Source organism: Lontra canadensis, unplaced genomic scaffold (assembly GCF_010015895.1).
Source record: "Lontra canadensis isolate GAN:19392208 unplaced genomic scaffold, GSC_riverotter_1.0 scaffold38, whole genome shotgun sequence".
NCBI classification, from domain to species: Eukaryota; Metazoa; Chordata; class Mammalia; order Carnivora; family Mustelidae; genus Lontra; species Lontra canadensis.
Genome location: NW_022631032.1, coordinates 11,389,120 through 11,413,484, shown reverse-complemented (window position 1 = coordinate 11,413,484; position 24,365 = coordinate 11,389,120). Strand labels below are relative to the sequence as shown.

At 39.5% G+C, this 24,365-nt stretch overlaps 2 protein-coding genes across 3 annotated transcripts in view; both read left to right on the top strand.

Annotated features, from left to right (window-relative positions):
* The first annotated feature begins 296 nt into the window (after positions 1 to 296).
* On the top strand, positions 297 to 2,344 carry SLC35G2 (solute carrier family 35 member G2). Its single transcript, XM_032869628.1, has one exon. It carries the CDS (start codon positions 315 to 317, stop codon positions 1,551 to 1,553), a length of 1,239 nt encoding a protein of 412 aa, XP_032725519.1. The 5' UTR covers positions 297 to 314; the 3' UTR covers positions 1,554 to 2,344.
* A 4,504-nt stretch (positions 2,345 to 6,848) lies between these two features.
* Positions 6,849 to 24,365, top strand: part of NCK1 (NCK adaptor protein 1) — a 96,163-nt gene continuing 78,646 nt past the window's right edge. For both annotated transcript variants that reach the window (XM_032869629.1, XM_032869630.1), the window contains exon 1: positions 6,849 to 6,993. The gene's annotated coding sequence lies outside the window, so the exon portion shown is untranslated. The remainder of the gene's footprint in view (positions 6,994 to 24,365) is intronic.

Here is a 24,365-nt window from a genome sequence, read left to right as displayed (position 1 = left end):
TAAGTTGTTATTTACTTTTCTGTGTTTTTCTTATTGTGTGAGTGGGGAAGCAGGTAGGAATGAAACGATGAAGGAAAAATCTCAGTTGTTTGTGGTGTAAAGATAAGTAACAGAGCTGAGTGAGACAAAGAATAAGCCGAACAAGAAATAGGGACAAGCATAAGATGAGACTGAAAAATGTATGTTTTTTACAACCTCTACTCTCCATGATTAAATTGGTACATATTATTATAATAGAAATTAAAACCAAATTTCAACTGAATATGTACACTTGTCTTTTTTATTTTCTTATATAGAATTGATTATCTGAAGAAATGGATACTTCTCCCTCCAAAAAATATCCAGTTAAAAAGCGGGTGAAAATACATCCCAACACAGTGATGGTGAAATATACTTCCCATTATCCCCAGCCTGGGGATGATGGATATGAAGAAATCAATGAAGACTATGGAAATTTTATGGAAGAAAATCCAAAGAAAGGCCTGCTGAGTGAAATGAAAAGAAAAGGAAGAACTTTCTTTGGAACCATGGATACTCGACCTCTGCCAACAGAAGACCCAATGACTAATGATACCGGACAATTCCAGAGCTTTGCAGAAAAAAATATTTTTCAATCCAGAAAAATGTGGATAGTGCTATTTGGATCTGCTCTGGCTCATGGATGTGTAGCTCTGATCACCAGGCTTGTTTCCGATCGTTCTAAAGTTCCATCTCTAGAGCTGATTTTTATCCGTTCTGTCTTGCAGGTCTTATCTGTGTTAGTTGTGTGTTACTACCAGGAGGCCCCCTTTGGACCCAGTGGATACAGATTACGACTCTTCTTTTATGGTGTATGCAATGTCATCTCTATCACTTGTGCTTATACATCATTTTCAATAGTTCCTCCCAGCAATGGGACCACTATGTGGAGAGCCACAACCACAGTCTTCAGTGCCATTCTGGCTTTCTTACTTATAGATGAGAAAATGGCTTATGTTGACATGGCTACAGTTGTTTGCAGCATCTTAGGTGTTTGTCTTGTCATGATCCCCAACATTGTCGATGAAGACAATTCTTTGTTAAATGCCTGGAAAGAAGCCTTTGGGTACACTATGACTGTGATGGCCGGACTGACCACTGCTCTTTCTATGATAGTATACAGATCTATTAAGGAGAAGATTAGCATGTGGACTGCACTGTTTACCTTTGGTTGGACTGGGACAATCTGGGGAATATCTACTATGTTTGTTCTTCAGGAACCCATCATCCCATTAGATGGAGAAACCTGGAGTTATCTCATTGCCATATGCGTCTGTTCCACTGCAGCATTCTTAGGAGTTTATTATGCTTTGGACAAATTCCATCCAGCTTTGGTCAGCACAGTACAACACCTGGAGATTGTAGTAGCTATGGTCTTGCAGCTTCTAGTGTTACACATATTTCCTAGTGTGTATGATGTTTTTGGAGGGGTAATCATTATAATTAGTGTTTTTGTCCTTGCTGGTTATAAGCTTTATTGGAGGAATTTAAGAAGGCAGGATTATCAGGAAATACTAGACTCTCCCATCAAATGAATACTTGATTATTATTTTGTTAACAGTTATTAATAGGTACACTGCCATTTTAATATTTACCTATAAATGTCTTGTGTTGTATAATTGACAGAGTGGTATATAAAATCAATATAGGCAGATGTAGAAAATTTATTCTAGTCTAATATGTTAAAAAACAAATATTAAATATGTGAAACACCATAAATCCAGTGTTTCTATGGTTATTAACAAAAAGTAATTGTGGTAGGAGAATGTTAACTCTCATCACTGAAGAACATAATACTTGAGGAAATGAGCCTTTTCAGATGGAACTTCTGTGGCCCTAAAATAAATGTTTATGCCCAATATTATACAAATGTTTAATAAAAATCCTTCGATAGCCAAAAATCTTCATTGGTGAAAAGTACACGGTAAGGTGAAATCTTAATACAATTCCTATTTTGTCATCTGCTTACATTAGAAACTAGAGGTGACTGGGTTGGGTAAGGGAGCTTAAGTTGAGGCAAGAAAGAGGGAACAAAGGAAAACAGGTGGTTTTTCAATGACCATAGTAGTTGCCCTACTTTCAAACAGAAAATTGGTCTTTGCTATGGCTACATTAGGTAATGCATAGGATAATGGAAGTAGGGAGAAGACTGGATTCTTGACAGCTCTACTTAGTCTGTGCCATTTTGTACCTGATGGTGGGAGACTTAATACTGGGGCAAGGTCTATTTATCCTCAGTTTTACAGATCTTTTCCAAAACTGTCCTTGTTTATGATTTTGTAGCAAGTGCATGTGTAAGCTGTAGTAAAGGTACTCCTTACCCTTGAAAAAAAGATCTAACAGGAATCATGGTACAGCAGAAAATTGATACAATATGGTAACTTGAAATTCTTTTCAAAAGGCATAAAAGTTGTAAAAGCATATAAAGTAGCATTAATTTGGTCTAATTTGGGCAATTTTACTAATTTAGGACAACAAATGTTGATATAGTTATTAGGCTATTGTTATTATTACTGAACTATTTTAACTTCAAATTCACTCTTCTGTACTTACCTCTGTGATGCTATGGCTCAGAGGCTATAAATTATATTTTTCCTATGCTGGCTGGTGTCTCATTAGGTTCCATCAATAAAGGACATTAGAGGGAGACTAGAAAGAGGAGAAGGGGAGAAAGGATTTCTTCCTTTCCATTTGTTTGCATTTGTCATTGTTACCCCAGCAATAAGCAATAGCGTTTTGCTCCACAGCAGCAATTCATCTCAGCCTTGAGCTTCTTTTGGCACTTCTCCTTCCCCCAGCAGCCCCATCATATCCCTCTCAGTTGGAGGACCAGCTAAACAGCATCCTTTCTGGAATCTGAGCTATAGCTCAGCTGGGTCATTCCTCTGAGCTTCTGAGACCTTACAGTTAAACTCTGACCCCTCTTTTTCACATGCTCTAAGGGTGGTAGCTGGTCTGTTATAGTCACCATCTCTGGGCTAATGCAGTGCTTCCTTTTTGCTTTTTCAGTCCATCAATACCCAATACTAGATTCTTTCTGTTGTAATATCTTGTGATTTCTGCCTTCTCTAAACCTTTCTCCAAAAAGCCCATAGTCATTAATTGGGTATCTGTGCTTCTGGGAAGATGTTAATGTTCAGATTTTCCAGGAATTGCCAGACACTGGCTCTCAACTATCCAAATTGAAGAAATTATCCAAATTGAAGGACAGAAAGAAAAAGGTTTGAAAAAAAAAATGAACAGAGCCTGGACTAAGAAGTCTAGCGTAAGTGTAAATGTAGTCTCAGAAAAGGAGAGAGAGGGAAAGGGGCAGAAAAAAATATTTGAAGAAATACTGGCCAGAAGATTTCTAAATTTGATAAAAGGAAACAACAACATGAACCAGTAATCCACAGACCCAGGGAAATAATTGAACCTCGAGCAGCATAAATAGAAAGAAAACCACACCTAGAAACATAGTGTAACTGCTGGTAAACAAAGGTAAAGAAACAAAACTTTAAAAGCAGTAAGTATAAAAGGACATATGACATACAGGAAAACTTCTCATCAGAAACACTGGAGGCCAGAAATAAACAGAATGACATTTTAAAGTGCTGAAGAAAACCCCTCTGATGGCTTCTTATCACTATAGGATAAAGACTTAGATCCTTAACTTCTATAACCTGCTATTGCTTACTTTTCTAGTCATCTTCTGCTCCAGCAATATTGTGTAATACCTTTTTAAATGCAGGCTCCTCTATGTGGAGAACCCATCTCTTCTTTGCCTACTTATTTGCCTAACTAGCCTGACCACACAACTTCCCCTGTAGTTTAATGTCCCCCTGTACATATGTATAGCTTATTAACTACGTTAATAATAAACATATTTAAATCTTGTTCTCTGACACTGGATTGAGCTCATTTTAGTTAAGACTGAATCTTTAGATTTCCAGCACCTATTATAGTGCCTACCACAGAGAGGACTCAATAAATTTCCATTGAATTAATTCCCATAAAGGCATAACACTACTCAGTCCAGAAATTAAATTTAGTTACAAGGGTCCACTAATTTCTGTACTTCACAATCAAGCTTTTGATCAGTTACTTCTTGTTGATTAGTAAGGAGGGCTTTTTTGTTGTTGCCCTAAACAGTCCTGGTTGGCAGTGATGCTAAGCCAGATCATCCTCTAATCATTTCTAACTATAAGCTATCAAGTTTCCTGAGAAAGATCTTGAGACATGGAGACTCATTTTCCCCTTCCTTGTCTTCCCAAATCCTGCTGCATGTTTTTATCCTAGACAGATTAGCTATCCCTATCAAAGCCCCATTTCCAGTCCATAGGTCATAAGTTTTGGTCTAAATGATATTGTCTCCTGATTCTGGCTAGTCCCTCGTCCACTCAGCACTAATTAGCAGGGGTGATTCCCATTTTTGGTCTGAGTTACGCTAAAAGAGAGGAAGAAGCCATGTGCATGTTTATATTTGGAAGTGGGGAGACAGGGTATATGGAAGGAAGTCTCTCGGACAACTCCCACCCCATAAGAATTTGTACTCCATTCCTTCTAAGTTACTATCCTGCAATTTCATATATGACTTTTGCTTAGCTACCTTTCTACCCAATGCTTTCTTGTGTCATTGCCGTTTCTTTTTTTTTTCTTCAATTCCTTCTCCTTTTCATATGTTTTTTGAGCTTTTCTTTTCTTTCTTTCTTTTTTAAAAGATTTCCTGGTAAGAATGGGTGATAAGGAAACTTAAAGAAGTAAAACTAAAATGTTTACACAGAACTAAAAACCCTTTTAAAAGAAAGTTCTTTCCCTCATTTCTTCTATTGCTTAAATAGGTGGCACACAGTAGTTAAGAGAACTAGACCAAAATCTTGTAAAGGGTCTGTTCAGACCATTGGTTCATTCAAAATACATATTCCCTTACAAAATAAAATCTAAACTTATGACTTCATATTTTTCTGGGTTTATTTTCCCCACTTATGGCAGTGGTATAAGGTACCTGATGGCAAGAACCTGTTGTATGTTTATTAACACCTCCAACCCATCACATGTTAAATATGTACACAGAATTGAACTGAGCCAGGTTTTGCTAACAGTTTGGTGCATGATTTTGGAAGAACAGTTTTCACCTCTGGACAATCATTTCTCCAGCTTAAAAAAATGAATATAATAGCATTTCAATCCATAAACTTTATAAGATGTATTAACAAATAAAATTATTGTATTAGCTCAAGTTGCCAATAACAAAATACCAATAACAGAAATTTAATTTCTCCTGGTTCTAGAAGATGAAGTCCCACATAAGCATGTCAGCTTGGTGAATTACAGCTGAGAGCTCTCTTCTAGGCTTGCACATGGCCCCCTTCTCAGTCTTCTCATGGTGGAGATAGAGAAAAATCGCTCTCTTTTTACAGGAACACTAATCCTGTAAGATTAGAGCCCCACTCTTATCTCAGTCAATCTTAGGTACCTCCTAAAGGCCCTATCTTCAAATACAGTCCCATTAGGGGTCAGGGCTTCAACATATGAATTCTAGGAGGGGACAACTCCCTCTACTGTAGCCATGATAAATATACAAAGGAATTTAGGCCATTAGAATAAATTTGAAGTTCACTTACATATTTCACTTTGGATGCTAATAATGGGATGTAGACATACAATAGCTGTTGCCCAGAGTTTCATGATTTACTTGCCAGAGCCAACTTGAAGCCAGGAAGGGGTTCAGGGTGATTTGTGCTTGATGTTGTGACCCTCAATAATGGAACCAAACCACATACATCAAAACTCAAATGAATGATTTTGAAGTTAATTGCAGAAAAGTGTGACCCTTGGGACTTTAAGCCAGGGCCAGGATTAAAGAAGGGAAAGGAAGATGTATTAATGCCTTAAACAATATTTACTTATCATCTATTATGTAGTAAGCAGTGAGGGAAAATACTGACATGGTTCCTGACTTAATGAGTTTACCATCTAGGTAGGGATACGAACAAACTCAGCAGCTTGCTTGGGGAAAATACCTGTGCTCCACGAAAGGTATCTATCCCAGCAGGCTTCCCTGAGGAGGCGACACCTAAGCGGAGCGGAGCCACAGAGATTACTCAGAAGGCATGAAGCAGTTTGAGTTGGGGAGCTGCAGTACTGGCGTGGGGAGAACCAACTTACTGATGACCTGGCAGGTGGCTGTGACTGGGCCGCTAAGAATGGGCACACTTGACACCGAAGGTTATTGTCCTCACAGCATGGCTACCTACCGCAGCTGAGACTGGAAGTTATCCACGTACCACGGTACTGGGAAGACCTTCAGACTCAGCTTATTTCGGTTTGTGGCTCAAATTAACCATACATCTTACTTTTTTCCTCTCAGGTTCCCATTTCCAGGCCTTTTGGTTTGTTTTTCGTTTTCTCTCTCTGCCCCTAAAAACCTTCTGTTGACAAGACCCACTTCTGGTGCAGAAACCTGGAGGAAGCTCCCAGAACCGTTGGGGCGGAACTCGGGAAGCAGTAATTTCTGCTGTGTAGTCTCTAATGTGGCGCTGAGGAGGGAGGCCCAAAGTAATTCGCCACAGCAACCGGAGTGGCAAAAACGGCAACGATAAGATCAGGCCAAGCACTTCTCACCCTTTCGCTCGCTCACTGCTGAACAGCCTCAGTTTGCTCCACGCCCAGCACAGCACTTGATTGACAGACGGGCCGGCCCAATCCGAGCGCGGCGCAGACAACTCTCGCTTCAGGGATAGGAGAGAAGGGAGCGACTGAACCTATCGGATTGTGCCGGGAGGGGGTTTCCTGCCCGCGCGGATCCGCCTACGACCTCCCGGCCACTCGGCGCCGGAGCCCCGCCCGCCCGCCGCGCGCGTCCCGCCCCTCTCGCCAGAGCTACGCGGCGGCTGAGCGGAGGCCTCGTGCCGTAACGGCCATCGCTGCGGCCGCGGCGGTCTCCCGGTCCCTTCCACAGGTGAGCTGGGGCCACACGGACCCGGCAGAAGGAAGGTGAGACGGTCCTGCTGGTAGGCAGAAGCACAGACAGCCTTTCCTTTCCCCATGCGTCCGCGCAGTCTGCTACTCGCTGCGTCGCTTCCTCTTCTCCCGCGAAGTTAGCCCCCCGGGCGCCGTCTGCCGGCCCTGAGCTGAGCCGGAGGGGGCGGGGAGGCCGCTCGGCCAGGCCTGGGCGTTTGCATCGCTGCTTAGCGCGACCCTCTGGCTAGTTCCCGGGGCCCCGCAGCCCCAGGCCTCGCTCTGGCCGGCTGTTCCTGAGACGCTGGGAGGTCGAGTGTGCGGCGCTCTCGCTCCCCTGATTCTTTTTCTCCCTAAAAAGTCCTTTTGCCTGTTGTGGCGTAATCCGGGGCGGGGAAGGTAGGGACGTGGTCGAGGATGGAAGGGGCGTGCTCACCTCGAGCCTTACAGGAGGGGAGGGGGCCGTAACCTGTGCTGAGGGTGGACCTCCTTGGGATGCGCTCTCTGCCCCTCCCCCCACCCCCAGATTAAAATCTGGGTTATTTTAATCATATGGACCTGCTGTAGTTTCGTACGATTGCTTGTTGCTTCGGCTGTGAGCTTTTGACTTGTGTAATATATCCGGTTTAAAAAAAAATCTCAGTAATTGGTTTTGTGACGTTTTGTGGTGTTTCCATAAAAGTTAAATTTGCCGTTAGAAGCTCAGGACGCTGGATTTTGTTTAGGGATGAGAACTGTAACATTATAGGCGCTCGGTTAATGTCGAACGATGAGCCAGTCACCGAAAAATAATTCTACCCGTTAGATTTGGTAAGAAAACATAGGAGTTAGGAAAGAATGAAGTTGAGAATTTCGAATCCCATCTTGGGTGGTGAGCAAAGAAGCTCCGTGTCTGGTCAAAACGGGTAAATATTGCAAGAGGTAATTCATTTTTAGAAGTCTTACTTTGGTAGATTGATAAAAAACAACTATACAGTTTACTAAGTACCTGGAAAGCACAGTTCCTAAAATCTTAATCTTCAGCGAGGTCCAAAGTAATGAGGAAAATAATCCAAGAAGCAGGTTTTGTTTGATAATTGTCAGTTATATTCGGTTCTTAAGTAAGCTCCCATTCACAGTTTGAACGGAACAAGAAATATGGATTGGTTGATGAATAGTAGTTTCATTCCATCTTGATCATAGATTCTGGAATTTTCTTTTTTGGGAAAATTGTGATCTGGAGGAAATAGCTATAATATCTGTAAGCCCTGTTCACAGAATGCTCAAGACTCAGCTGTGCTTGTTCACATATTAAATTTTAAATTGTTCACTTTATTTTTCTATGCATTATCTTTTAGTCCACATTTTACCAGCGCTTTCAGGTCCATGTAAATAAAATTTGAAGTGTACACAGGATGTTTTGTTAGATACTGAATGGTACTTTATGCCTCTGGGCTTACTTTTATTTTGCACTTTGGAGAACTTTCTTGCCAAAAGCTCAAGGTAGATTTAATGTTAAGTATTGTTATAAATCACTCGTCAGGAGGACTCCATTTAATAAGTAGAGAATGCAGTCCATTTTTTCTTATCATAGTATCATACTTTAATAACTTTTACAATTTACTTACCTTTATAATATGGAAAAATACTAAATGTTCTCTACGTACATCAGAGCAGTAAATGATTTCTTATTTAGTTGGTAAGTTGGAGGAAACTCGTGAAATCACTAAGCATTTAACAAATTCTTCATAAATACTTGGGTATGCTATTTTAGGAAGACAACTGATATTTATTTTAAAAATTTATTTAGATAGTGAGCCTACTCACTTGGTTGAGGGGAAGGGAGGGGCAGAGGGAGAGGGAAAGGGAGAGAATCTCAAGCGACTCCCTGCTAAGCACAGAGTGTGATTGGGGCTTAGGCTGAGTCTCATGACCCTGAGATCTTGACCTGAGCCAAAAAACCAGGAGTCAGTTACTCAACTGACTGAGCCACCCAGGTGCCTCGGGAAGACAACTGATATTTAAAGATTGTTTAATTAAGGCAGTAATTCTACCTGAATGAGCCTCATTTTACGATTCCATAGGCAGATTTTAAGTAGTGTTACACTTGCAGCTACCCAGACAAAACCTTGGTTTTGTCTTTGACATCCTCTATCCACATAGTATTGGCTAATTTTTGTCAGCCATTTTTTGGAAATTTCTTTGAGATATGTTCCTTTACACTAGCTTTTTTTTTTTTTTAATTAATTTATTTATTTGACAGGCAGAGATCACAAGTATGCAGAGAGGCAGCCAGAGAGAGATATGGGGGGGGCAGGCTCCCCGCTGAGCAGAGAGCCCGATGTGGATGCGGGGCTCAATCCCAGGACCCTGGGATCATGACCTGAGCCGAAGGCAGGGGCTTTAACCCACTGAGTCACCCAGGTGCCCCCCTTTACACTAGTTTTTAATTGGGTTTTCTGCCTAACTTTTCTACCTACTCAATATGTCCTGCCTTCTGCTTGTGTTTCCCCACTGTAAAACCAGTGATAGCTCCCTGTTATCTACAGAGTATGCCTCAGAACTCCCTAGTCTTCTAATAGTCTGCTCAAAACCCATTTTTATTTATTTTTTAATTTTTTTTATGACAGCACTATTTCTCTATGGGAGCTGTCCATCCTAAACCAATCTCTCATTCTCATTTAGATTTTATGTTTTTCTACCTTCATCTGTTGAGAATTTGATTGCCTATGCATAGCCTGCCTATTCTTGAAATCTCCCTCCCTCCCCGTCCCCCACCAAATTACCAAAGTAGCAGATGAAGTCATATTTTGTTGAAGTTTCATTTTTGGTCCTGGATTCAGTACAGCCTTCCAGATCTTTCTGTTCTCTGTATTGTTGCTTTCCTTTGAACCCATTGCCCTTACTGTCTTATTATTCCTTTGGTTTTTTTAAGCTTATGTGAACTTGTTTTGTAATACCATGGAACAGTATTGTGGGAATGTTGGAATTACAACCTTTCCTTTTATAGGTGAGGAAAATGAAACAGAATAACTACACGGAAATTCGCATATCTAATGATGGTGGCAGAGCTGAAACTCAGACTTTGATTTCCTAACTCAAGGTCTGGTGTATTCTTTTTTTTTATTTGAAGATTTTATTCATTTATTTGAGAGAGATGGCACGAATGAGAGAGAGTGCGAGCAGGGTGAGGGGCAGAGGGAGAAGGAGACTCCCCACTGAGGAGGGAGCCCTGTGTGGCCTCCATCTTGGAACTCCAGGATCATGACTTGAGCCGAAGGTAGATGCTTAACCGACGGAGTCACCCAGGTGCCCCTTGGTTTGTGTCTTCTTTTTCTTTTCTTTTTTTTTTTTTTAAAGATTTTATTTATTTATTTGATAGAGATCACAAGTAGGCAGAGAAGCAGGCAGAGAGAGAGAGGAGGAAGCAGGCTCCCTCCTGAGCAGAGAGCCTGATGCGGGGCTCGATCCCAGGACCCTGAGATCATGACCTGAGCCGAAGGCAGAGGCTTAACCACACTCAGCCACCCAGGTGCCCTGGTCTGTGTATTCTTTAAAAAAACTTTTTCCCTGTGTATTTCCTAAGAAGGTGTACTACTTTTCATCTCTTGCAATGCAGTTTTTTTGTTTGCTTCATATTACTTTGCATTTTGTGTCTTTACATCTTGCATAGATTGAAAACTTATATGTGAGGCCAGTGGGATCTTCATGACTTGGATTGTTCAAATCATTAAAATGGGCTTAAAGTCTTTTTCTTTGCTTGTTAGATGTATTAACAGCATTAACAAAAATCATATTGTCATCTCTGTAGTTGAGTCCACGATTCATTAAAAAGCGAATGTATCTCTTAGAATTTTTACTCCTGGAGTTTAGTTTGTTTGAACTCTTAATTCCAAGAGACTGAATATTTGGGTGCTTTCAAAGTAGATGTGAACATTTCAGTGCTTTGGAGGAAACTGGGAGGGTTTATCACATAACTGAATTTAATGATCCCGCCAAATGTCCTTTTTCTCTTTTAGGTTCTTAGAATAGCAGCACTTTTGCATTTTGCTACTTTGTCTTCTTGTTCATCTGTCAGAAACTTGATTATTGAGCAATCTGTTTATTGAGCAAAATATTCTGAAAACATTTGTTCCTTTTGGGAAGTCAGAGTTTTTATAAATTTGCTCTTGACATTTTTTTTTTTTCCTCTTAACTGTGAAGTTGCTGTTACAGCAGTAGCATAGGTTTGCCTTGGTTATTTTTGTTCGTTTTGGGGATTTTGTTACTTTTTTTTTTTTTTTTTTTTTTTTTACACTTATGTAGCAAGAGTTGCGTAGTGTAAGGTAGCACAGAAAATTACCAGATGAAATATTTCTGGAAGGAATGTTTTACCCTTTTGGTTTTAAATAAAATTATCTGCTAAAATAAACTTTATTTTTGTTAAAATTTTTAGTTGAAAACTTTAGTATATTTGTTGAAACATTGATTCTCTCATTCTTTATTCCTGAAGTTGTATTTAAGGCTTGCTGAATTGGACATAAGTATGGTATGGATAATTTCTGCTTTTTTTGAAATAGACCAATGGAATAAAGCAGTGAGAATATGGTTTTTAAAAAACGGATGCATCTAAAAAGCTTTTCTGTTGTTTTTTAAGAATCAGCCTTCCAAAAATTTCAGTATGTATTTCCAAATCATGTTGTGTTTAGATCAGCTCAAATAATTGATATAATAAAGAATTTAATATGCCTTGTATTTTTTGAGCATCCCAGCAAAACAAAAATTGATGTTTACCACAAAAACTTTCTGTTAATTAAATAAGACTTGGAAAATTTTCCTTAGCAATTCTTGACCATTTCCAGGTACTAAATGTTCTTGCATGGTAACATTTTTTATTTTTAGAAACATTTAGAATACTTTGTGTATAGCCCCTTCCCCCCAGGATTCTGCTGCCCTAGGAAGTCAGTTACTTTAATTTTTCCATGGTTTTTTTTTTTCCCATTTCTTTTCTATATATTTTTTTCTTCCAAGGATCTTAGTTTTAAATAAGTCATATTTGTACCCATTGTGGTGCTTGAAGTCATAACCCTGAGAAAAAGAGTTGCGTGCTCCACGACTGAGGAGCCAGCCAGTCATCCTTCCGTATTCTTAAAGAGGCCTATAAGGCCTTCCATGATTTGGCTTTTGCCTACTTCTATCTCTTGCTATTTTCCCTTTCTCCTCCTTTTCCCTTCACTAGCCAAGATTTTTTTTGCCTTAGAACCCGTGAACCTGCTCTTCCTGCTGGGCAGATGGTTCCCTTAGGTTAATTAATATTAAGTTTGGCTGCTGGTAATTTAAAAAAAGGCGAAATAATTTCTCTTCTCACACTAGAAAAATCCAGGGTTTGCATGGCGATCATTTATTTAAATATTATTTCCAGGTGTTTTTTTCCTTAGTAAAAATAATTCTGAAATAAAGATCTTTGTATATAAAGCCTTAGATATTTTTCTTCCCTTGATTAATTCCTGTTGTGGGATGATGCAATTGAAATGTCGTTGATTTCTTTAAAAACTTGTTAGAGAAAGTGTCATTTGAATTTTTTAAAATAGCAAAGTACACAAATTTCATTGTATAGTTCAATGAGTTTTTATATTTGTAGTCCTCTACCTGTCACCCAGATCAGTTTTTTTATGACAGCGGTATTTCTCTGTGGGATCTGTCCATCCTAAACCAATCTCATTCTCATTTAGATTTTATATTTTTCTACCTTTATCTGCTGAGAATTTGATTGCCTATGCATAGCCTGCCTATTCTTGAAAGGAAATCTCCCTCCCTCCCCATCCCCCACCAAATTACCAAAGTAGCAGATGAAGTCATATTTTGTTGAAGTTTCATTTTTGGTCCTGAATTCAGTACAGCCTTCCAGATCTGGAAGCGTTTCCAGTGCTCCAGAAAGTTCTCTCATGTGTCCTCTTAAGCACTATTTCCTATCCCCAAAAGTTAATCACTATTCTGACCTGTATCATTTTTGCCTGTTCTTGAACTTAATGGAACCATACAGTATATACACTCTTGTGAGTGACTGCTTTTGCTTAATATTGTGTTTGTGAGATTCACCTATGATGTTGGTACAGCAGTAGTTGGTGTTTTTTACTGATAATAGTTTTCTGTTGGATGAAATGTACAATTAAAAAAAATTCATCATTAATGAATATTCGGTTTGTTTCTAGTTTTGTAGCTGTTGTGAATAAAGCTGCTGTATACATTTACTTACAAGTCTTCCAGTGGACATACACAGTCATTTCTTTTGGGTATGTGTACCTGGAAGTATAGTGACTCTTGTCTACCAGTTTTTGAACCTACTGGGAGCAGCTTTCTGTCTTATCCATAGCAGTTTTCTAGGATTTCTTCCTTATCGTAAGACTAGTGACTCCCCTTGCCTTTCTTCTGTGTTAAATCTCCCATTTCCTGTGAATCATGTAGTTCTTTTTTCAGTTTGACCCCTCCTTTGGTGGAACATATCCCATAGTAATTCCTGTGAAGTTTGAGATCTTGCATTATTAATGCCCCTCCCCTTTTTTTTTTTGGTCTCCCATGGGATTTTGCTGAGTAATAAATTTTAGGTTAGAAATAATTTACTTTCAGAATTCTGAAGCCATCTCTTTATTGTTTTCTGGCTTGTGATCCTTTTGAGAATTTTGAAAACCTTCTGATTCCTGATCCTAATTTTTTTTTTCTTTTTTGAGATTTTGTATCTCTTGTATTCTGAAATTTCATGACGGTATGACTTGGCCTGATCTTTTCTTGGGCGTTTTCCTGGATATTCATTGTGCCCTTCAGACCTGCAAAATTATGTTCGTCAGTTCAGAGAAATTTTCTTAAAATATTTTGTTGATGGCTGTAGTAGTCTGCTAGGGCTGCTGTAACAAAATACCACAGGCTAGGTGGTTTAAACAACAGAAGTTTATTTTTTGACAGTTCTGAATTCTAAGAAGTCCAAGTTCAAGGTGCTATCAGCGTTGGTTCTGTATGAGATCTCTTCTTGGCTTATAGACAGCTGCTTTTTTTTTTTTTTTAACTGTGTCCTTAGAAAGCCTTTTGTTTTTTCTTTTTTTTTTTAGTAATTTATTTTTTATTTTAAGATTTTATTTATTTATTCGACAGAGAGAGAGCACAAGTAGGCAGAGGGACAGGGAGAAGCAGGCAGGCTCTCTCTGCTGAGCAGGGAGCCCCATGCAGGGCTTGATCCCAGGATCTTGGGATTATGACCCGAGAAGATAGCCCCTTAACCGACTAAGCCACCCAGGCGAGAAGATAGCCCTTTAACCGACTAAGCCACCCAGGCGCTCCACAAAGCCTTTCTTGATAGAGAGTTACCTCTCTCCTCCTCCTCCTCGCCCAGTGAGGATACAGGTTCAGTTGGATTAGGGCCCCACCCTTATGAAATCTCATTTAACCTTAGTTTACCTCCTAAAGTCCTGTCTCCAAATTCAGTCACTTTCAGGGTTGGGGCTTCAACATGAATGGGGGGTGCAAGGAGACATAATTCAGTCTACAGGAATAGTTTCTTCTCCTTCCTTTTGTTTCTCTCTGAAAATTTTATGTTATTTCTGCTAGTTCTGTTTGTGTCTCAGACTAGTCCTTTGGTGTTTTTTTTTTTCTTATTAATTTTTCATCTTCTAGTCTTTTTGCTCTATATTATATGAGAGGTTTCATTAACTTTTATTTCCTACGCCTTCGGCTGAAATTTTCATTTTTGCCAGCAAGATTTTGATTTCCCAAGAACTCTTTGTTCTTTAAAAATTCATTTTTATTTATTATTTATTATTTTATTTTTTTTTTAATTTTATTTTTTATAAACATATAATATATTTTTTTCCCCAGGGGTACAGGTCTGAATTGCCAGGTTTACACACTTCACAGCACTCACCATAGCACATACCCTCCCCAATGTCCATAACCCCACCCCACCAACCCCCCTCCCCCCAGCAACCCTCAGTTTGTTTTGTGAGATAAAGAGTCACTTATGGTTTATCTCCCTCCCAATCCCATCTTGCTTCATTTACTCTTCTCCTACCCCCTTAACCCCCCATGTTGCATCTCCTCTCCCTCATATCAGGGAGATCATATGATAGTTGTCTTTCTCCGATTGACTTATTTCGCTAAGCATGATACCCTCTAGTTCCATCCACATCATCGCAAATGGCAAGATTTCATTTCTTTTGATGGCTGCATAGTATTCCATTGTGTATATATACCACATCTTCTTTATCCATTCGTCTGTTGATGGACATCTAGCTTCTTTCCATAGTTTGGCTATTGTAGACATTGCTGCTATAAACATTTGGGTGCACGTGCCCCTTCGGATCACTACGTTTGTATCTTTAGGGTAAATACCCAGCAGTGCAATTGCTGGGTCATAGGGTAGGTCTATTTTCAACATTTTGAGGAACCTCCATGCTGTTTTCCAGAGTGGCTGCACCAGCTTGCATTCCCACCAACAGTGTAGGAGGGTTCGCCTTTCTCCGTATCCTCGCCAGCATCTGTCATTTCCTGACTTGTTCATTTTAGCCATTCTGACTGGTGTGAGGTGGTATCTCATTGTGGTTTTGATTTGTATTTCCCTGATGCCGAGTGATATGGAGCACTTTTTCATGTGTCTGTTGGCCATTTGGATGTCTTCTTTGCAGAAATGTCTGTTCATGTCTTCTGCCCATTTCTTGATTGGATTATTTGTTCTTTGGGTGTTGAGTTTGCTAAGTTCTTTATAGATTCTGGACACTAGCCCTTTATCTGATATGTCATTTGCAAATATCTTCTCCCATTCTGTCAGTTGTCTTTTGGTTTTGTTCACTGTTTCCTTTGCTGTGCAAAAGCTTTTGATCTTGATAAAATCCCAATAGTTCATTTTTGCCCTTGTTTCCCTTGCCTTTGGCGATGTTCCTAGGAAGATGTTGCTGTGGCTGAGGTCGAAGAGGTTGCTGCCTGTGTTCTCCTCAAGGATTTTGATGGATTCCTTTTCTCACATTGAGGTCCTTCATCCATTTTGAGTCTATTTTTGTGTGTGGTGTAAGGAAATGATCCAGTTTCATTATTCTGCATGTGGCTATCCAATTTTCCCAACACCATTTATTGAAGAGGCTGTCTTTTTTCCATTGGACATTCTTTCCTGCTTTGTCGAAGATTAGTTGACCATAGAGTTGAGGGTCTATTTCTGGGCTCTCTATTCTGTTCCATTGATCAATGTGTCTGTTTTTGTGCTAGTACCATGCTGTCTTGATGATGACAGCTTTGTAATAGAGCTTGAAGTCTGGGATTGTGATGCCACCAACTTTGGCTTTCTTTTTCAATATTCCTTTGGCTATATGCGGTCTTTTCTGGTTCCATATAAATTTTAGGATTATTTGTTCCATTTCTTTGAAAAAAATGGATGGTACCTTGATAAGAATTGCATTAAATCGGTAGATTGCTTTAGGTAGCATAGACATTTTCACAATATTTATTCTTCCAATCCAGGAGCATGGAACATTTTTCCATTTCTTTGTGTCTTCCTCGATTTCTTTCATGAGTACTTTATAGTTTTCTGTGTATAGATTCTTAGTCTCTTTGGTTAGGTTTATTCCTAGGTATCTTATAGTTTTGGGTGCAATTGTAAATGGGATTAACTCCTTAATTTCTCTTTCTTCTGTCTTGTTGGTATAGAGAAATGCGACTGATTTCTGTGCATTGATTTTATATCCTGACACTTTACTGAATTCCTGTACAAGTTCTAGCAGTTTTGGAGTGGAATCTTTTGGGTTTTCCACATATAGTATCATATCATCTGCAAAGAGTGACAGTTTGACTTCTTCTTTGCCGATTTGGATGCCTTTAATTTCTTTTTGTTTGATTGCTGAGGCTAGGACTTCTAGTACTATGTTGAATAGCAGTGGTGATAACGGACATCCCTGCCGTGTTCCTGACCTTAGAGGAAAAGCTTTCAGTTTTTCTCCATTGAGAATGATCTTTGTGATGGGTTTTTCATAGATGGCTTTGATAATATTGCGGTATGTGCCCTCTGTCCCTACACTTTGAAGAGTTTTGATCAGGAAGGGATGCTGTACTTTGTCAAATGCTTTTTCAGCATCTATTGAGAGTATCATATGGTTCTTGTTCTTTCTTTTATTAATGTGTTGTATCACATTGATTTGTGGATGTTGAACCAACCTTGCAGCCCTGGGATAAATCCCACTTGGTCGTGGTGAATAATCCTTTTAATGTACTGTTGAATCCTATTGGCTAGTATTTTGGTGAGAATTTTTGCATCTGTGTTCATCAAGGACATTGGTCTGTAGTTCTCTTTTTTTGATGAGATCCTTGTCTGGTTTTGAGATCAAGGTGATGCTGGCCTCATAAAATGAGTTTGGAAGTTTTCCTTCCATTTCTATTTTTTGGAACAGTTTGAGGAGAATAGGAATTAGTTCTTCTTTAAATGTTTGGTAGAATTCCCCCGGGAAGCCGTCTGGCCCTGGGCTTTTGTTTGTTTGGAGATTTTTGATGACTATTTCAATCTCCTTACTGGTTATGGGTCTGTTCAGGCTTTCTATTTCTTCCTGGTTCAGTTGTGGTAGTTTATATGTCTCTAGGAATGCATCCATTTCTTCCAGATTGTCAAATTTGTTGGCATAGAGTTGCTCATCATATGTTCTTATAATTGTCTTTATTTCTTTGGTGTTAGTTGTGATCTCTCCTCTTTCATTCATGATTTTATTTATTTGGGTCCTTTCTCTTTTCTTTTTGATAAGTCTGGCCAGGGGTTTATCCATCTTATTAATTCTTTCAAAGAACCAGCTCCTAGTTTCGTTGATTTGTTCTATTGTTTTTTTGGTTTCTATTTCATTGATTTCTGCTCTGATCTTTATGACTTCTCTTCTCCTGCTGGGTTTAGGGTTTCTTTCTTGTTCTTTCTCCAGCTCCTTTAGGTGTAGGGTGAAGTTGTGTACCTGAGACCTTTCTTGTTTCTTGAGAAAGGCTTGTACCGCTATATATTTTCCTCTCAGGACTGCCTTTGTTGTGTCCCACAGATTTTGAATCGTTGTGTTTTCATTATCATTTGTTTCCATGAATCTTTTCAATTCTTCTTTAATTTCCTGGTTGACCCATTCATTCTTTAGAAGGATGCTGTTTAGTCTCCATGTATTTGGGTTCTTTCCAAATTCCCTCTTGTGATCGAGTTCTAGCTTCAGAGCATTGTGGTCTGAAAATATGCAGGGAATGATCCCAATCTTTTGATACCAGTTGAGACCTGATTTAGGACCGAGGATGTGATCTATTCTGGAGAATGTTCCATGTGCACTAGAGAAGAATGTGTATTCTGTTGCTTTGGGATGAAATGTTCTGAATATATCTGTGATATCCATCTGGTCCAGTGTGTCATTTAAGGCCTTTATTTCCTTGTTGATCTTTTGCTTGGATGATCTGTCCATTTCAGTGAAGGGAGTGTTAAAGTCCCTTACTATTATTGTATTATTATTGATGTGTTTCTTTGATTTTGTTATTAATTGGTTTATATAGTTGGCTGCTCCCACGTTAGGGGCATAGATATTTACAATTGTTAGATCTTCTTGTTGGACAGAACCTTTGAGTATGATATAGTGTCCTTCCTCATCTCTTATTATAGTCTTTGGCTTAAAATCTAATTGATCTGATATAAGGATTGCCACTCCTGCTTTCTTCTGATGTCCATTAGCATGGTAAATTCTTTTCCACCCCCTCACTTTAAATCTGAAGGTATCTTCGGGTCTAAAATGAGTTTCTTGTAGGCAACATATAGATGGGTTTTGTTTTTTTATCCATTCTGATACCCTGTGTCTTTTGATTGGGGCATTTAGCCCATTAACATTCAGGGTAACTATTGAGAGATATGAATTTAGTGCCATTGTATTGCCTGTATGGTGACTGTTATTGTATATTGTTTCTGTTCCTTTCTGATCTACTACGTTTAGGCTCTCTCTTTGCTTAGAGGACCCCTTTCAATATTTCCTGTAGAGCTGGCTTGGTGTTTGCAAATTCTTTCAGTTTTTGTTTGTCCTGGAAGCTTTTAATCTCTCCTTCTATTTTCAATGATAGCCTAGCTGGATATAGTATTCTTGGCTGCATGTTTTTCTCATTTAGTACGCTGAATATATCATGCCAGCTCTTTCTGGCCTACCAGGTCTCTGTGGATAAGTGTGCTGCCAGTCTAATATTTTTACCATTATATGTTACAGACTTCTTTTCCCGGGCTGCTTTCAGGATTTTCTCTTTGTCACTAAGACTTGTAAATTTTACTATTAGGTGACGGGGTGTGGACCTATTCTTATTGATTTTGAGGGGGGTTCTCTGAACCTCCTGGATTTTGATGCTCGTTCCCTTTGCCATATTGGGGAAATTCTCTCCAATATACCTTCTGCTCCCCTCTCTCTTTCTTCTTCTTCTGGAATCCCAATTTTCCTAATGTTGTTTCGTCTTATGGTGTCACTTATCTCTCGAATTCTGCCCTCGTGGTCCAGTAGCTGTTGTCCCTCTTTTGCTCAGCTTCTTTATTCTCTGTCATTTGGTCTTCTATATCGCTAATTCTTTCTTCTGCCTCATTTATCCTAGCACTGAGAATCTCCATTTTTGATTGCACCTCATTAATAGCTTTTTTGATTTCAACTTGGTTAGATTTTAGTTCTTTTATTTCTCCAGGAAGGGCTTTTATATCTCCCGAGAGGGTTTCTCTAATATCTTCCATGCCTTTTTCGAGCCCGGCTAGAACCTTGAGAATCGTCATTCTGAACTCTAGATCTGACATATTACCAATGTCTGTATTGATTAGATCCCTAGCCTTTGGTACTGCCTCTTGTTCTTTTTTTTGTGGTGAATTTTTCCTCCTTGTCATTTTGTCCAGATAAGAGTATATGAAGGAACAAGTAAAATACTAAAAGGGTGGCAACAACTCCAGGAAAATATGCTTTAGCCAAATCAGAAGAGATCCCAAATCGTGAGGGGGGGGGAAGGGGATAAAAAGAGGTTCAGAAAGAAAAAAAAAGAAAAAAGAAAAAGAAACAAATAAAAAAAGAAAACCAATAATGAAAAAATATAAAAAGGAAAAAAAATATATATATTAGATAAACTAGTTAAAAAACGTTAAAAAAGAAAAAGGTAAAAGTTAAAAAAAATTTAGCAGAAGAAAAGAAAAAAAATTGAAAAAGAAAAAAAAATTAAATTAACTGCAAGGCTAAAGAATCATGGGGAGAAAGCCTTGAGTTCCGTGCTTTGCTTTCTCCTCCTCTGAAATTCCGTGGCTCTCCTTGGTATTGAAACTGCACTCCTTGGTAGGTGAACTTGGTCCTGGCTGGGTTTCTTGTTGATCTTCTGGGGGAGGGGCCTGTTGTAGTGATTCTCAAGCGTCTTTGCCCCAGGCGTAGTTGCACCGCCCTTACCAGGGGCCGGGCTGAGTAATCCGCTCGGGTTCGCTTTCGGGAGCTTTTGTTCCCTGAGCGCTTTCCGTAGAGTTCCAGAGGATGGGAATGAAGATGGCGGCCTCCCGGTCTCCGGCCTGGAGAAGCCGAGAGCCCGGGGCCCAGCTCCTCAGTGCGCCCTCAGAGAACAGCGCCCAATTACTCCCGTCACCCTGGCCTCCAGCCGTGTTCCGAGCTGACCAAGCCTGTGACCGGTTCAAGGTAACCCCGAGCTGAGAGTCACTTCTCGGCTCCGTCTCTGTAGCCGGCTTCCCCGTTCTAATACCTCCAAGCTCTGCGACACTCAGACACCCCCGATCCTTCTGTGACCCTGCGGGACCTGAGGCCACACTGACCCCGCGTGGGCTTCACCCCGGTTAAGCCTCTGGAGCGATGTCCCTCAGCGGAACAGACTTTTAAAAGTCCCGATTTAGTGCTCCGTTGCTCCGCCACCTGCCGGGAGCCGGCCCCTCCCCCCGTGGTCTATCTTCCCGTCGCTTTGGATTCACTTCTCCGCCAGTCCTACCTTTCCGAAAGTGGTTGATTTTCTGTTTCTAGAATTGCTGTTCTTCTTCTCTTCGATCTTCCGTTGGATTTGTAGGTGTTTGCAATCTTTAGATAAGCTATCTAGCTGATCTCCTGCTACCTGAAGTAGTCTCAGCCTGCTACTTCTCCGCCATCTTGACTCCTCCCTCTAAAAATTCATTTTTATAGAGAGTATCCTTTGCTAGTTTCATGGATACATTTTCTTCTCTAATTTCCGTGGACTTTTGCCCTTGTTTTTTCTTGGAGACTCTTTTTAAATTAGCTTCTAACTTTTATGTTGGAGGCTTGCTTCAGGTGTCAGTAATCCTTGGATGTTATCTTGAGATCATTTCAGTCTTGAGATTGAAAGCTTGAATTGATGGGGTCTTAAAGACTTCGAACTTGGGGCGCCTGGTGGCTCAGTGGGTTAAAAGCCTCCGCTTTCGGCTCAGGTCATGGTCTCAGGGTCCTGGGATCGAGCCCCGCATTGGGCTCTCTGCTCAGCAGGGAGCCTGCTTCCTCCTCTCTCTCTCTCTGCCTGCCTCTCTGCCTACTTGTGATCTCTGTCTGTCAAATAAATTAAAAAAAAAAAAGACTTTGAACTTTATTGCATGGTGGTCCAAGTGAGCCCTATTTTTTTTTTTTTTTTTTTTTAATAAAAACCCTGATGTCTGGGAGGTATTTCCTCTTGAGGGAAAACACAATCTTCTTGAGGGCTGAAGGTTTGACTGCCCCCCTTCATGTGTGTGTGTGACTGAATTTCTCATTCCCCACTTTTGGTAAGGTACACAGATTTTTAGTTATATCTGGTGACCCCAGTTCAGAGTTGTATAGCCAACCATCAGGTAGATTTGGAGAGGAATCTTCTAAGGATTTAATCACTCCTTAGCTTTCACCCAGTCTTCCCTATTTAACCCCCTTTTTTCTCAGTTGTAGCAGTAGCTGGTGCTGCCAGTTCCTGACTCTTGAGAATTCCAAGGTATAAATTGGGTTTTTCAACTCCTGGGTTAGGCTTTACCTTTTTGGAATTCACTGAGGAAGTAACCCGTTGTCCACCTGTCTTTTTAGGTTGAAAAAATTAGTTCTTATTGCTTGCTTTCCTGTATATTTTGCCTGCTGTGTTAATTTCCTTAAAAACAAAAAACAAAAAAACTTGTAGTGTTAAATCCACTACTTTAATTGGAACCTCTCAAAAACTTTATTTGTACTGCCTAAGCCAAGAATGATTTTACATTTTTGAAGGTTTGTAAGAAAAGAAAAATATGCGACAGAGACTCTATGTGGCCTACAAAGCCCAAGATATTTATTATCTGGCCCTTTAGAGAAAAAGTTGCTTTATCCTGTCCTTGTAATATAAAGTTTCTGATTTCCTTTAATAAGGCTGTTTCTGGACTACTACTTTACTCCCACTCAAGCTTCAGTTTGTAATCTTGGAACTTCCTGAAGCTTTTTTTTTTTTTTTTTTTAAGATTTTATTTATTTATTTGAGAGAGGGCAGAGTGAGAAGCAGACTTGAGAGCCCAGTGCAGCGCTTGATGCCTGTACTCAAGGATCATGATCTCTGCAAAAGACAGATGGTTAACTGACTAAGCCACCCAGGCGCCCCTGAAGCTCTTTGTTTTGATTTAGTATAGTGCATATTGTGAAGTTATGACTAAGAATTGATAGATTATGCTCAATTATCAGAGATAGGAGATTTTTAATGTAAAATCTCCAAGAGTAGGATAAACAAAATGTTGAAGAAACAAGTAATGGAACATACTACACACACACACACACACACACACATACATACACATAGATGCATTGTTCTTTGTCTTGTCATGTAAGTGCAGAGTTTAGGCATGTATACTGTGAAGAATGGGGAAAGGGGCAGTTTTTATATTGACAGTAGGTTCAAGTCGTATTTTATTTTATTTTATTTTTTTAAAAGATTTTAGTTATTTATTTGACAGACAGAGATCACAAGTAGGCAGAGAGGCAGATGGGGGAGGGAGAGCAGGTTCCCCATGGAGCAGAGAGCCCTATGAGGGGGTACATCCCAGGACCCTGAGACCATGACCTGAGCCGGAGGCAGAGGCTTTAACCCGCTGAGCCACCCAGGTGCCCCTCAAATTGTAGAAGGCCCCTCAAGTCAGCCGTCTCCTTAGTTTAGAAGATTTATAAATCATAACTGGCAGAATACTTTTGGTTCTAGGCAAGAAGCTGTTCTAGGCAGTAATAAACATGTGTATAAGTGTGTGTGTTTATACGTATATACAGATTTATGTATAATTGTATTTTTCTACCTGATACCAGAAATGAGAGGGAGAATTAATTTAAGCCACATGTCAGAGTGGGAGAAACAGGATTACATTGTTGCAGGAAAAAATAAAGTTGGCTACCAAAAAACTCAGTTATGTTTAGTCTTAATTGTATGAGCAGTCTCATCACAGATTTCTTGTATAATTATCTTTCATTCCTCTGAATGGTAACTTGTCTTTAGTATTTATCACTGTTATTTTTTGATATGTATATTCCAGAATTGTTTCTGTGAGTATACAGACTCATGCTCACTTTAAAAAAATAGAATCATATGCTTCATCTTGTTTTCTAATTTAGAGATTTTGGAGTCAGCTTAAATTCTAGTATAGGCTTCATCACTATTTGTTTGGGCATAAGCCTTTGTATTTTCTCCTTTGTAATACGGGGATGATACCTAATCAATGGATTAATATAAGGTTTAAATGAAAATTCATAAGTCCACTTGACTGCTAAGTAGTGTTTGGTGCACCTTAAGGGCTTTAGAATCAGTTTTTAGATGTAAAATAACTGGCTTCAAAGTATGTTTTTAATGTTGCTATTGCCAGACTGGTCTTCAGAAAAACATCAATTTACACATTTACCTTAACAGCATTATTATTCTAATTTTTGCCAACCAGGTGGGCAAAAAACTGACAAAACTAAAAGAATTCAATAAATCTCTGAGCAACATACGAGATATTTTAGCATACCTTCTCTGTGTAATTAGTAGAACACTAAGACAAAAAACTAAACAGAAGATTTGAAAATATAAGTAACAGGGGTGCCTGGGTGGCTCAGTGGGTTAAAGCCTCCTTCTTCAGCTCAGGTCGTGATCCCAGAGTCCTGGGATGGAGCCCTGCATCAGGCTCTTTGCTCATCAGGGAGCCTTCTTCCTTTCCTCTCTCTCTGCCTGCCTCTCTGCCTACCTGTGATCTTTGTCAAATAAATAAATAAAATCTTAAAAAAAAAAAAAGAAAATATAAATAACAAATGAGTCTAATTGATATATATAGAACATTTCACCCAGCACTTGAAGAGTTTTTCCAGTGCCTGTGGAAATTTTCCCCAAATTGACATATGCTGGACCATAAAAAACATGGAAATAATTAATTGTGGAGTATGTGCTCTGACATGTTGGAATTAAGCCAGAAATTAATTACAAAAAACAACTAGAAAATTGTCAGCTATTTGGAAACT